Source organism: Dermacentor silvarum, chromosome 2 (genome assembly GCF_013339745.2).
Source record: "Dermacentor silvarum isolate Dsil-2018 chromosome 2, BIME_Dsil_1.4, whole genome shotgun sequence".
In the NCBI taxonomy this organism is placed as follows: Eukaryota; Metazoa; Arthropoda; class Arachnida; order Ixodida; family Ixodidae; genus Dermacentor; species Dermacentor silvarum.
In genome coordinates this window covers 256,225,035-256,238,959 of record NC_051155.1, presented here as the reverse complement: position 1 = coordinate 256,238,959, position 13,925 = coordinate 256,225,035, and the positions used below count along the sequence as shown (strand labels likewise).

The 13,925-nt window shown below is 46.6% G+C and overlaps 2 protein-coding genes across 2 annotated transcripts in view; one reads left to right on the top strand and one right to left on the bottom strand.

The window, feature by feature from the left end:
- LOC119440809 (retinol dehydrogenase 12) overlaps positions 1 to 13,925 on the bottom strand; it is a 231,689-nt gene that overhangs the window by 133,938 nt on the left and 83,826 nt on the right. The gene's annotated exons all lie outside the window — the stretch shown is intronic.
- LOC119443174 (monocarboxylate transporter 12) overlaps positions 1 to 13,925 on the top strand; it is a 31,590-nt gene that overhangs the window by 2,784 nt on the left and 14,881 nt on the right. Inside the window, exon 2 of the mRNA XM_049662633.1 lies at positions 8,943 to 9,189. Within this exon, the coding sequence (XP_049518590.1) occupies positions 8,943 to 9,189 (247 nt within the window). The remainder of the gene's footprint in view (positions 1 to 8,942; positions 9,190 to 13,925) is intronic.

Sequence of the window (13,925 nt, the reverse complement as noted above, 5' to 3'; positions counted from 1 at the left end):
TAACTGAATTAACAAGCATGGTGTCAGCGCGCTCAAAGAAACATGAATAGATATCACACTCGATGACCGCAGACAAGCACTATCAAAACTCTGGCGTGAGCAACAGCCCTTAGCCGTGCAAAGTACAAGTACGCAGTTCCTGGCAGAGTTGAAGCCGCACACCCTCCCTCCCGCGCTGCCTTCCCGCTTTCCTCCTTTCGCGTGGGAGATTGAGTCGCCAGTTCCCCTTGCGTCCGGTTGCCAGATACGCATTTAGTGCCGCAGGTAAGCGTCGCCTGCCCTCCCTCCCTCTCATCCCCCACGGCGTTTTTAACGACCGGAGACGTCGTGCTTGATCTCCGCCATGCGTTCGGTCTTCGTGAAAGCGCGCGTCCCTCGCGCGCTTTCACTCGCACATACAGCATACGGCGCACGGCGACGAGTTTATCGCCGTTGGACTTTATACAGAACCTCACGGCGCCGACGACACTTGGAATGCACTTGGAGTGTCCATGTAATTCCAATAATAAAATCTAGCAATGCAACCCACCAACGCACTTCAATAACCGTGCGCAAAAACGTGCCGATTTGGCCGCGCGAAAGAACAGAAATCTGGACACAACCTGTTTCAAGAACATATTGTATTTATTTATCAGGTTAGTACAAGGGCCGTTGGGGCGTTACGGATAGGGGTGGTAAATATTTATACAAATCAAATATAAGGAGAGTTTTTAACATGATGTAGATAACCCTACACCTCCGTTCCCCACCGAATGAAACAGGTTTAGACGATTCATCCTTTCCCAACCAGATGTCCACAGATAAACAGGAAAAAGTCTGTGTAATTTCTCCACATAATTTCTTGACATACGCAACACTTGTAACATGTAAAACGCTCTCGCTACTGAAAACAAGTTGCATACAGTCGCTCGGGTGAATATTGACATGCTTTTTTCCGCCCCACTTTGATGTCTCTGTTCTCATATTAACCGTTTGTGCGTTCCACTGGCTTGTTCCATCTTTATAATGTTGAAGCGGAATACCAAGGCACAGTTGCGAATTTTATGCTTTCATAGTGTTCAGGCTTATCTTCCCATTGTCCGTGTAAAAATCCTAAACACTTCGACCAGTTTATGGTACTGCCACTAAAACTACAGAATTCTTCCGCATCTTTTATGGCTTAATACTTGGTTTGCCCCCACAAAAATTGCAATGTCATGTGCGTAAGACAATATTTTAATTTCGTGTGTAAAGAGCAGGAAAGCTCGTATGTTTTCGTCATTTTGCACTTAAAGACAAAATGATTCCAAGAACATGGCAAATAATAAGTCTGAAAGCGGATCTCCTTGTTTCACACCAGCTACAACTGATATTCGATCACCTAATGTTTTGTTGATTATTATTTGGGCAGTACAATCAGTATCAGCCATTTTCATCCCATCTAGGATAACCTTCCCAACGTTAGTATATTCCAGTACTCTAAAGATTGCCTCGTGTGCTACCCTATAAAAGGCTTTCTCAAGGTCTAGCTGGACCATCATCACGCATTCACCTGCCACATCACAGCACTCCAGCACACTTCAAGCTGTATGAACGTTTGTAAAAATGGTCCTCCCTTTTATGCCAAATGTTTGATGTTTACCAACTACCAATGTTATTACAGTTTGCAGTCTTTTAGCTAGCACTTTCATGTATATCCTGTAGTCCACATTTGCAAGACTTCTCGGTCAATATGCCTCCACTGAGAGCAATTGGAAGGGGTCTTCTGTTTTAACTATTAGTACAGTACATTTGCAAAACTTCTCGGTCAATATGCCTCCACTGAGAGTAATTGCAAGGGGTCTTCTGTTTTAACTATTAGTACAGTATTGCTTGTTTTAAAAGATGGAGGTATTCGGTGGATATTATAAGCTTCATTCGTAACACGGTAAAGTGTTTCAGCCAATTCCAGTTTAAAAGCTTTGTAGAAAGACGCTCCAAGGTCATCAGGCCCAGGTGACTTACCAACACTTAACTCCTTTACTGCTATTTTGATTTCATTAACACTAATGGGAGCTTCAAGTGTCATTTTCGCATTATCGTCTAGCCTCGGCATTAGTGGCATAAATTCTGTGAAGAAGCCTTCCTGTACAGGTAGGTGTCTTACAACCCAGCAAACCCATGTATCATTCAAGAAAACCTTTGGGATAACATTTTTATCAGAAGTGGCTTCATCACGATAGCAAATTTCTTTGATTTCGTTTTTTTTTTGCGCCGTAGCATCTTTCATCCCCCATTGCACGCTTGGTTGGGGTTTCCCCCAGCCATAGCCGTTCAGCCCGCGCTCTTATGACGGCCCCTTTGTATTTTTCAGATTCCATGGCTTCCATCTTTTTTTTTTGTAACTTGTTTAATCTCATTTGAGCACAGTCCAGGTATTGTGGTTTCAGCATTTAGAAGGTAGTCGAGAGTATTTCGCAGTTGTTTTCTTCTTGTTTGGATTTGTGCCGTAGTGCACGCTCTGTCAATTGCAGTAATCTTAACATCGTTTTTAAATTGTTCCCACAACGCCCCAATACTTTCGGACTTATCAGAGTGAACAGCTTCAATTAATCCTGTCAATGCCCGCATAAATGTGCCATCCTGTAGCAGCTTTTCCTTCAGCTGCCAAAGCTCCCAGGTAAATTGCCTAATGTTACGCTTTGTGCCAATTTCAATCATGACCAGGCTGTGGTCACTGAAGCTAACATGTTTTACCATGTATTTGATGCACAATGGCACAAGGCTTCCTGAAATGTATGCACGATCTAACCTGGCATGAGCCGCACCCTGGAAATGCGTATACTGCGCAGAATTTCTACGGAGCACATCACCTACATCAAACATATATTTTCTTGCGTAATTGTATTCATTAGCTCTGCACTCACATCACGAATAGGTACATTTTTCACTGTGTCCTCAGGCAAGCACACATAATTAAAATCACCAAGAAGCCTAACTTTTCTTCCGCAAGACAAAAGCGGTTCAACATACCCAAAGAACACCTTGCGCTCCCTCCCTCTATTACGGGCGTAGATGCACAAAAATCGCCAATCGGTTTGATTAAATGAGAAATCAGAGGGTTAGCCGACCATATTCGCTGGTGAGGACTGCTTCCTCTAGTATTACTATACTATTGCGTGAAAAAATTGCACACCGTCCGGACTTGCCAGCAGCATGACACACATAGACCTTATACCTTGCTTTAAATGTTTTGAACGTCTGGTCTGTTGCTTCCTGACTCTCGACCTTTGTTTCCTGAATAGCCAAAATGTCTATATCATTCTCGAGCATTAGGCGACTAACTTACGCTTGCCATTTTTGCGCTATTAATCCCCGTACATTCAACGTTGCAATACGAATCGCAGAAAGGTTTGGATCCATTGTCTTAATCTTTTTTCCAAATCCTAGTACGCTGCAGCAATGAAAATAAAGGGGCGCTTACATCAGGGGCCAGTGGGCCCACAAGGCGGTTTCGTCCACACTGGCAATGGTCTCCGCATGATAGACGATATGCAGAACTGTTTGGTCATCTGCCAACACTGGGCACCGGAAGTCTGGTCGCCATCATGGTTGCCGCGAGCGTTCAGCTGCCAGCCTGTGTTTATATTTGTTCGCCGCATTGAGATCTGTTTGTATGTGAGCGAAACGTTTATATGATGGCAAGTCCTCTCGGTACGTATCAGCCGCGATGCATTCCGAGTCCAAGCAGCCCAGGTTGGATGACGAATTTGACGGTCGTTCCGCATATATTGGAGCGCACATTGGAATGGTTGCGCAACCAAAAAGGCCCCTCTGCCTGTCAGCGCGAGAAGGCGTACAGCTTTGCCATCGAGGCATACCGTTCGCCGTCATCGCTTCGTACGAACACGTGACTCAGGATATTTTTCTGTAGTACAACTGGCATACTTTGCGAACGGCGACTGATGCCAGCGTTGCATTGGCGCTCTCGCGCACATCCGAAGCCGTATCTCGCTCATTTTGATACGCAAGTTTCGTCGCAACCGAATTCAGTGGGAGCTTCTCTTTCTTTGTTTACCTGATGCGATGCTTTTCTGAAGTTTCTTCTCAAAAATATAAGTGCGCGGCTAGCTTTTACGGTTACGTAGTTTATTTGGCTGTTCCAAGTTAGGTCCGATGAAAATATATCCCCTAGGTATTTTGCTTCCTCAGTTATTGCTATTTCTTAACCATTTAAATAGTAGTGGTTTCCCCTGGTTTCCCGCTTTCTATAAAACCGGACATGATAACAGTCGGAAATATTTATTGTCATACGCCATTTGCCGCACCACGAACCTATTTGGTCGAGATCTGCCTGTAAGATAGTGGTGTCTACGTGATCCTTAATGTCCCTATAAATCACACAGTTGGCATATAATCTGATCTTGGATGTGATGTCTAAACCTATATCATTAATACATATTAAAAACAAAAGGGATCCCAATACGGACCCCTGTGGAACGCCTGAAGATACTAAGACCGAGTCCGATCCTGATCCGTTAATTACTACTTTTTGGTATCGGTTCGTCCGATAATCTTCTAGCCATTTAGAGGAGTACTGACACAAAAATTTTCTATCTTGTTTTTTTTCTACTGTAATAAGTAGCCAATGACCCAGTAATCACAGCGCGAAACCTCATTTGCTTCAGAGCGCGACAGGTAATTATTTGGAGTCTTTTTTGCAGCGACCAGTCCAAGTTTCGGTTTCAGAGAGCGACGAGATGGGAGAAGCGAGATTGTAAACACAGTGAGCACGTGATCGCACAAAGTTGTGACGTGTTCAAGCCAGCGCGCTCGCAGGCGAGCGAGCTTCGTGTTGTTGGTCCGTCTGCTACGCCTGCACGAGCTTTGCGATGTCGTCGCCGTCCTCGTTTTCGTCGTCCAGAGGCGACTATTTCCTCTAGGCGCGAGTCGCCACCGTATTAGACGTGGCCAACCATTTTTGATTCGATCCACCACAGGCGAGCTGGCGATCGCTGGGAAACGGTATAGGCCTAGCTCGCTGCCCGTCAGATCCGGGGCCGACCACCCTTCCGATCCGTCCGCAGCTCGAAATAAAGCAGCTATATTCGCCAACACAATCAACGTCTGTACATTTATGACGCTCATAACTGACAGTACAATTATTTTTGCCGATGGCGTTGGTAGCAATGAGAAAACACGTTAGCAAGGCGAGCCGCTTCGTAGAGACGATTGCTGCGGCGGCTGTGCGGACCGCTTGCGAGCCAAAATCACGTCAACGATTAACCATCTCGCACAACGTTTCATAACATGCGCACTTTCGAGGTCACTTTACTCTAACAGTTATCTCGTGTCAGAAACAATTAAGCCAATTTATGTGCCACCGTCAGCGGTGAACGAGGCCAGCGTCCCGACCAGGCAGGAAAAAAAGCACCGGAACGATCGGCGTGGTGCGAAATTTGCTCGCCAGCCCCGCCCCGACGGCAGCGCCAACTCGTGATGTAGCGTTTTCTCGGTTATTTACAATCGTTCCTTGATGTCAATGTCGCCAGTTGCTGTGCTTTGCGGGTGGCTGCGCGCACGTACTTTTAACATAGATTTAACGTATGTTTTAAGCTATATTCGCCACTGATATTTTGTAGACGATGTGTGTGTGTGTCTACCTGAATCGATCTCATGAGTTATCTCCACTCCAAATTTATGTGTCAGTACTCCTTTAACGGGCCCCTAAACCACCCAGAGGTCGAAATTTAGTTGTGGTGTTGCAGTTGTGCACGAGTCTACAACGAACGCGCAGCCTATATACGCTAATATCAGCGTATTTTTCTTCCTTGTGTCTATATATTGCGAAGAGCGATAACAACGATAATAAAATATTGCGGCTTGAGAGCGTCGGTAATTCATTTCGAAGCGCCGTCCGCATTAGCTTTGAAGGGAAACGGAAAAGGCCTAGCGACGATATCGGCGCCGTCGTGCGATCAGCGGCAGTGAGGTTGCCGCACAAATGAGTCCCGGTCTCATGCTCTCTACGTACGGCAGGGAGATTTCGTCGCTCGCGAGCAAAACCGCTGTCGAACGGCGGCCCGCGAATGGCAAGCGGCGTGCGGCGAGTTAGCGTGCCGGTAACGTGGGCGTGAATTCGGCGCTTCTCGGCTACCCGCTGTTGCTGCGGTGCTGGCGCGTGTTATGCGAAGCGTGCCTGTGTTGCGCGCACGTCTGGAAAGGCCAACACTGTCGCACTCTGTTCGCGCAGCTAATGAGACCGCTAAGCATGACTGTGTTGGAACACGAGCGATTTGGCACTTGCGTTGCGGGCTGTAATTACCTATACGCAAGCTTGCACAAGCGAGCAACACGGCGAGGACGAGCAGGGAGCGCGCGTACCTGCTAGCAGACAAACCGGAAGTCGTAGGTTCTTGTTCGACCAATGGACATCGTTTCCGCCGTTGACATCACCTGATTCCCCCTGCTGACATCATGACGATCGCTGGGGTTACCGGAAAGGCGAGGGGAGGAGGACGGCATTGTTTGTTTTTGTGGCGCGTAGCGCTGCAGCGTTTGGCATCGTTGATCGTGACGGCATTCTGAACTCGATGCGCCTGTTTACTTGCACTGTTCAAAAAATATCTGAGGTGGTTTAGGGGCCCTTTAAGAATGCATTGTGGTAGGCCAAGGTAGGATGTGGGCGTAACCAATGTGGAACTGTATAGAAAGCCTTTCGAAAATCCAGCATGATTCAGTGTATCTGTGAGCCGGAGTCAATAAAGAGAACAGGTGGTGGGAAAATTCTATCAGTTGAGTCACGCAGGAGTGGCCGGCGCTGAAGCCATGCTGATTAGAAGGGAGGAAATTCTTATCCGCTAAGTGATGATAAATGCTGGAATATATTATCTGTTCTGTCTTGCAGAACACACTGGTTAGTGAAATAGGCCTATAATTCGAAACCAAACTCCGAAGGCCATTTTTAAGAACTGGGACTACGTTAGCTGTTTTCCAATCTGATGGTAGCTCTTTCGATGATAGTGACAACTGAAATATTATAACACGAATTTCTGTGACAATAGGCGCGCAAGCTTTTAACACAACACATGGAGTACCATCTGCGCCAGTAGCAGAATCTGACTAATTCAGACAGTAGTTTCATTACTCGATCCATCGTAAGATACAGATATATCTGGCATATTCGGCAAACTATAGCTAACTGGCTCTTAAACAGGCTTATAGGCGGGTGCACAGAAAATGGACCTAAATAATTGTTAAAGCATCGTGCTTTTTCTATTTCGTCAGTGACATAATCGCTTCCAACAGTTAAGGATTCAATGGTACATTCATCTTTGCCATTTCGTTTAACGAACTTCTACAGCTCCTTTGGGTTGCACTTAAGTGTATCGCTTAGGTTAGAGTTAAATGTATCCTTAGCTTTCTTTATTTCTAAATTGATTTCTGCCTGTAGTTAGCATGCTTTATTAAGTAACTCGACGTCCTTTAACCGCTTTCAACCAGGGCAAATATTTTGGACACATTTTCTACGAAAAAAGGTACGCGTTAGATTCGTGCAAATACTAAAGCATTTTATGTTGTTTGTCGTGAGCATCTGATTACAAGGCTCACAGAAATCGATATACCTTCTTCCTTCATTGCCCTGGTGTCTAATTACCTAATCAATAGACCGTGAGTTGTTGGTAATAGTGGATTGAGCTCTGTGAACTACCAGGTCGCTAGCAGGTTTCTCGAGTATCCGTTCTTGGCCCGCTTCCTAGTGTTAATAATTCATATTTCGTATTGAACACTCTTCATTCCTTCTATATCCTTACGACTTAATAAAGCTATTTAAGACTTTCAAGAGTGTTCGCGATCGCATTGACCTTCAAAGCGACATTGTTTCTCTTTCGAACTGCAGCAGAGACAATCGAATACTCCTAAATTCACCCAAAGCTATACTAATAAGGTTGCACGCGGTAAACACCATGTGCAATTTTCATACACCCTTCGGGATGCTCCAATGCCCAGGGTCGATGAAATGCATGATTTTGATGTGTACTTCGATAAGCGCTAAGGGGTGGGGTGGGGGTGGGGGGGGGGCTTCTCTTCAAACGCTAATTATGCGTAAAACGTGCCCTTCGCGCTCTCGGTATTGTTTGTTGCATACCGCGTGACGTCCACTTCCCTGTTACCTTTCTCAAATTGTATTCTAGTGTGTGCCCTTCACTACGACAGTATGCCTCTGTATTTGGAGGTGGAGCGTGCAACTCAAATTGTGACATCATTGAACGCGTCCAGGAAAAATCATATTTACTTTCAAGCATTGCTATTGCTGTACTGGCGACCATAATCCATCCCTCTCAACTATACTCCAACTCACACCTCTGCAATGAAGAGGTATTAAATCAGGCCTTCTGTTGTTCTATAAGGTGTTCCATGGCTTTATACATTGTCCGAAGCTTCTAAATCATGTGCAATTTTCCGTACCGCAACACTTTCCGACAACAGGAAGCCTTCCGCGTTTCCTGTGCGCCCTTATTGCATTATAGACCGTCCTATAGCTCGACCCTAAAGAACATGTAATAAGTATTCTGCCTCTATTTTTCATACCCTGTGTTTTTAATATATGTTGATAATCATGTACGATTTACTCCGCGTTTTAGATTTCCCTATTTGATTTTCTACCTCGCATTGTTCTTTCTGCCAAACTTGCCTTCTCTGTACATATTGTATAGCGTATTATTTTAAGCGCACCAGAACGAAGGCTCCGTAGCCGTTCCTAGGCACTATAATAAACGTTTGATTGATTGATTACTATTATTCCATTTCATGTTTAAAATCCTGACCATCCATGTTGTCGCTACTCTGTTCTACAAAGTGCAGGCTGTGCTCCGAGTAAATTGCCTTGGAGGCTTTTGCATATCGCCTTTGTCTTTCCCCGAAGTGTTCATGTGCAGATGCGTTCCCTGTATTGTGTGTTCATAATTTTGTGATGCAGGAAGGCCGGACCGAAGCTCGGCGGAGTGATGAGCTGAGCTTCTTGCGGCGACCGATCTACTACGTGATCGTTTTCACGGGCGTCGTGTTCGCCTACAACCTCGTCATGTTCAGTGTGACGGTCGTGGACCACGCCATGGGCCAGGGCCTCTCCAAGCTGCAGGCCGCTTTACTTCTCTCGTGCTACGGCGCCGGAGAGTTCGTAGGACGCATATCTTCTGGCATCATCACGGACAAGAAGCTGTGCCACAGGTATTGCTGAACACAGAACCAGTAGTCAAACGCATGTGTCAGGACGCCTGCGCAGACTATATGCTGAATAGGCGACATGTGCGGCCTTGTGAACTCTCACTCCTGTCACACAGACGACATAATTCGTTACTACATAGTAATTACAATGTATGCTTAGTGTAGCAGGACGTATAGCTGGGTGCGTTAGTTTTCAGTTACGAAAAGTAGACGGAGACTTTCAATGGCGGGATCTATTCGAAAGGAACACACACACAGATTTAACCACTTGTCATGCAAACAATAAAAATGTCAAATTTAAAGAAACTGGTTATCGTCAACGTGAAAGAGTACAAATGCGAAGAGAGAGAGAGAGAGCAAGAGAGGAAAGGCAGGGAGGTCAACCAGAAGAGCATCCGGTTTGCTACCCTGCACTAGGGGTAAGGGAAAGAGGAGATAGAAAGAGAAAAATAGGGAGAGAATGAGCACTGAGTACACGTGGGACGATGTACAGGGACATATAGGCGGTCTCTTAAACCGGTGCACTTCAAATACAGTACTAATGCACGCAACGCTTTTTGTGCCAGTGACGGGTGTAGCCACGGTCCGAGTATCTTTGACTCAGAGAACGGTCTCGAGTCCAGCCGGTTTAAAGTTGTCCTGAGAGAGAGGCGTTGTACGTCGTAGCGAGGACAGGTACACAATAGGTGCTCGATGGTTTCCTCGCTCATACAGGAGTCGCACATCGGGCTCTCGGCCATTCCCATACGATGTGAGTAAGCGTTCGTGAACGCCACTCCCAGCCACAAACGGCACAGCAAGGTTGCTTCGCCGCGGGAAAGGCTAGATGGCAGTGTAGCCGTAGCAAGGGGTCCAAGTTATATAATCGGCAATAGGAGGCACTTGAACTCCATAAAGCTTGTGACGTTTTGCGTGCAAGCAGACGAAGTTCCCTGGCAGTGTCCGTCCTCGCCAAAGGTATTGTACGTGTCTGAGTGTCTTCGTGGGCAGCTCGGGCAGCCCTGTTAGCAATGTCGTTGCCGATGATGCCACAGTGAGCAAGAATCCGCTGGAAGACTATGCTGTGCCCTGTTTGCAGAGCATGGTGATGTACTTCCCAGATGTCGGATATCATCTGCTCGTAAGTTCTGTGATGTAAGGCTGACTTGATACAGTGAAGGGCTGCCTTAGAGTCACAGAATATGACCCATTTCTGTGCCGGCTCTTCGGTGACATAGGTCACAGCTGCATGGAGGGCTGCAAGTTCTGCCGACGTAGATGTAGTCATATGTGACAATTTGAATTTAACTGCAACTTGCTTGGCTGGAACGACGAATGCGGCAGTTGAGCTGGTAGGTGAGGTCGAGCCGTCGGTATATATATGTATGTAGTCATGATATGTCTGGTGCATTAAAAGGAGCGTCAGTTGCTTCAGAGCCAGCGATGGATGATTGGCCTTCTTGGTGATTCCGGGAATAGAAAAATTCACTTGAGGCTGTCGCAGGCACCACAGGGGAGATGAAGGCTTCGACGCCGGTGTAAACGATGATGGTATACACTCTTGATGGGCGCTAATCACTTTTGAAAAGGTCGCTTGAGGTCTCTGCGCTGGCAGGGAAGCTAAGTGATGGTCGGGGATCCTTGACAGATGACGAATGTGCGCTCTGAGGGAGTCGGCAGCTACGTGTGTCTGGATCGTATGGTCTCTCGCGATGGCTATTGTTGCTGTTGTTGAGGTGCACCGAGGCACAAATGCGAAAGCCTAATATGTGGCGTAAGAGGAGCTGTTAAGAAAATAATGATATTCTTTGTCCGATAATACAGTCGAAAACGGGGCCGCACATGCGTGCACCATACTGTTGTGAAAAGCGTTGATCGTAGTTTAAGCCAGCGTAATTTGTGTGTGTGCCACGAAATCATCATCATCATCGTCGTCATCATCAGCAGCAGCAGCATTGGCTCGAGCGCCGTCGTCGTCTTCCGTAATTTAAGCCAGTCGTAATTTGTGCGTGTGGCACGAAACTGCCGCGCCGTAGCCATGGCAACCAGGCGACGCCACACAGACACGGCGCTGCCGAGCTCCCGCCAGCTGCGCGCTACTGCGCATGCGCAGTGACGTCATCTCGGCGCGTCTGCGCTCGCCGCCAGAGAGAAATAAATAAATAAAAAGAAAATGAACGTTCTCGGCAAGGCAGGATTCGAACAGTAGTAGTAAGTGGTTCGTGTGGAAAGGGAAAGGTTGACGCTATCTTCTGCAGCCCTTGAGGGAGCACGGCTCAGCGCCAAAACGGGTAAGGCAGAATTTGAACCCGCTCGCCTTTGGACCCACGGTCCAAAGGCGAGTGTCGCGCTTGCAGAGCGTGCATTTATGGGAACCATATGGTTGCATTGTACTGACGACTGCAACAGAACTTCCTTTGGGAGAGAGAAATAAAAATAGAGAGCGAAAGTTAGAGAAAGAAATACAGAAAGAAGGAAAGAGAGAAAGAAATACAAAAAGAAGGAGAGAGAGAAAGAAATAGAGAAAGAAGGAGAGAGATAAAGAAATAGAGAAAGAAAGAGAGAGAGTAAGAAAGAAAGCGAGAGAAAGAGATAGCCTAGCTACAACCAAGAGACGCAATTAATCGGTCAGCTTCGCTGTGTCCTAGTGCGCTTCCTAGAACGCAATTAATCGGTCAGCTTTGCGAGGCCTAGTGCGAGCCGTTTTTATTTGTATCCATCCGAGCAAACCACTGTATCGAAAAAATCATACTTTCGCCATAGGTCCCAATGAATGCGATAGCAACATGTTATCATATTGCATGAAGTGTAGGACTCGCAGTTGCGGGGCCGTATGAATTGAAAAATCTCCATTGACGTCATACGGAACCTCACGGCGACGGCGGCGACGGCGGCGACTACGGCGACGCCGACGGCAGAAATCTGCCTTTGAGTGTCCATATAATTGCTATCGCAATAATAAACGTAAGCTGGGGTGCTATGTAAAAGCGAGGCGTTGTGCTAGCGGTCCTCTGTTTGAATCCTGCCATCAGACAGTTAGTTGCATTTATGTTTATTAAATAAAGCCACCGTCTTTTTCAGCAGCATTGCCACCAATTTTTCCGTAGCGGGTATGTTTCGGACCCGTTTCGTGGGCTGATCCCGCAGCTTGTGCACAGCCGCGCGAATAAATATGCATCATTTTTAAGTTTGAGCTCTGTTATGTTCCAGATTTTTAAATTTAAGTCGGAGAAGATGTACTCGTAAGTTAAAAGGAATGTGCTATTGGTGTTTTGTCCCCCAAACATTTGTTGGTGGGCTGCCATTCTCGAAATTCTAAGGAATAACTTTGTCATGAATGCAAGTCCTGGTATGAAAAAAAGTTGTCGCAGTTTCACCTTAAGGGCGAAGCATCAATTGCGATAGCATATTTGTAGAGAGCTATACGGAGTAATGATAGTAGCTTTATCAGCTGTATAAACTTGGACATGCTGCAGCACCGGCAAAACGCAGAACGGTTGTCGACGCCGTCGGCGTTTTTCCCGCGTTCGCACAAAATGCGTGCAGCGTTGGTGACTGTTGCCGGAGCCTCTCATATAAATAGGCACTTGGTGCCGCAGCTAAACGTCCCCTCCCTTCCCTCCCCCTTCCCACGGCCTTTCGCGCGTCGGAAGAAGGCGCGTTTGCTCTATATATACGGTGATTGTAAAGGAGGAAATAGACGCCTACTTATGCAGCCCTTAAGGAAGCACGGCGCACAACGCGCGTTTGTTCTCCGCCGTGCGTTCACTCGATGATAAGTGGTTCTTGAGGGAAAGGGAAAGGTTGGCGCTATCTTCTGCAGCCCTTGAGGGAGCACGGCTCAGCGCCATTGTAAGCGCGCGTCCCTCGCGCCCTTTCACTCGCACATACAGCGTTCGGCGCGCGTCGACGATTTCTTCTCCATTGACGTCATACGGAACCTCACGGCGACGCCGACGGCAGAAATCTGCTTTGGAGTGTCCATATATTTGCTCTCGCAATAAAACTTTAGTGACATAATGGCGTGGCGAAATAACCCGCATATATCGCATGTCATATCGCATGACATGTAGCATACATGTACCTAAATATATACGTAACTTCATGGTGACGCCGACGGCAACAATTCTTTTTTATTTCGAAAGCTTGCCCTTAGGCATAATACAAAGCATATCAAAAATACACGAACAGACTTGATTCATGTAAAAAATCCAGAAGTGAACGATGATACGGTCCATGAATCCAACGTTCAAGGTCGGGTGGGCGGCCAGGCCGAAGGCCTGTTGCCCGTAGGTGGCGAAGACGGCTTAGGTGAAGTCCTGAGCACGTCCATAATAGGTGTGTCACTGTCCCATTTTGAATCGTAGTGTCACAAAATGGGCACGATGTATCATAGGGACCGTGGTACGACGGCAACAATTCACTGGATAATTACCGCAATAATAGCAAGATTTAGCAGCCGCACGAGAGACAGTGATAATCCTGGTGCGCTGGAATGAAATTTTATGGGGTAGTTGTTCTAATCTAACCTTCAAACAGGTGCCGCTTTGTCCCACATGATTTCTCACACGAAAGCGGTAGGTGAAACGCAAAATTTGCAGAGTACATATGCCGACAAGTGGTTGACGTTAGAACCACCATGTCTTTTATCACGCCGCCCAGGTTCTCTTTTAATGCGTTGGCAAATCACTATGCATTCATATGTCAAGATGAAGGTTATTAGGCAGCAGAATGCTTAAACAATTCGGCTCTTCATGTCG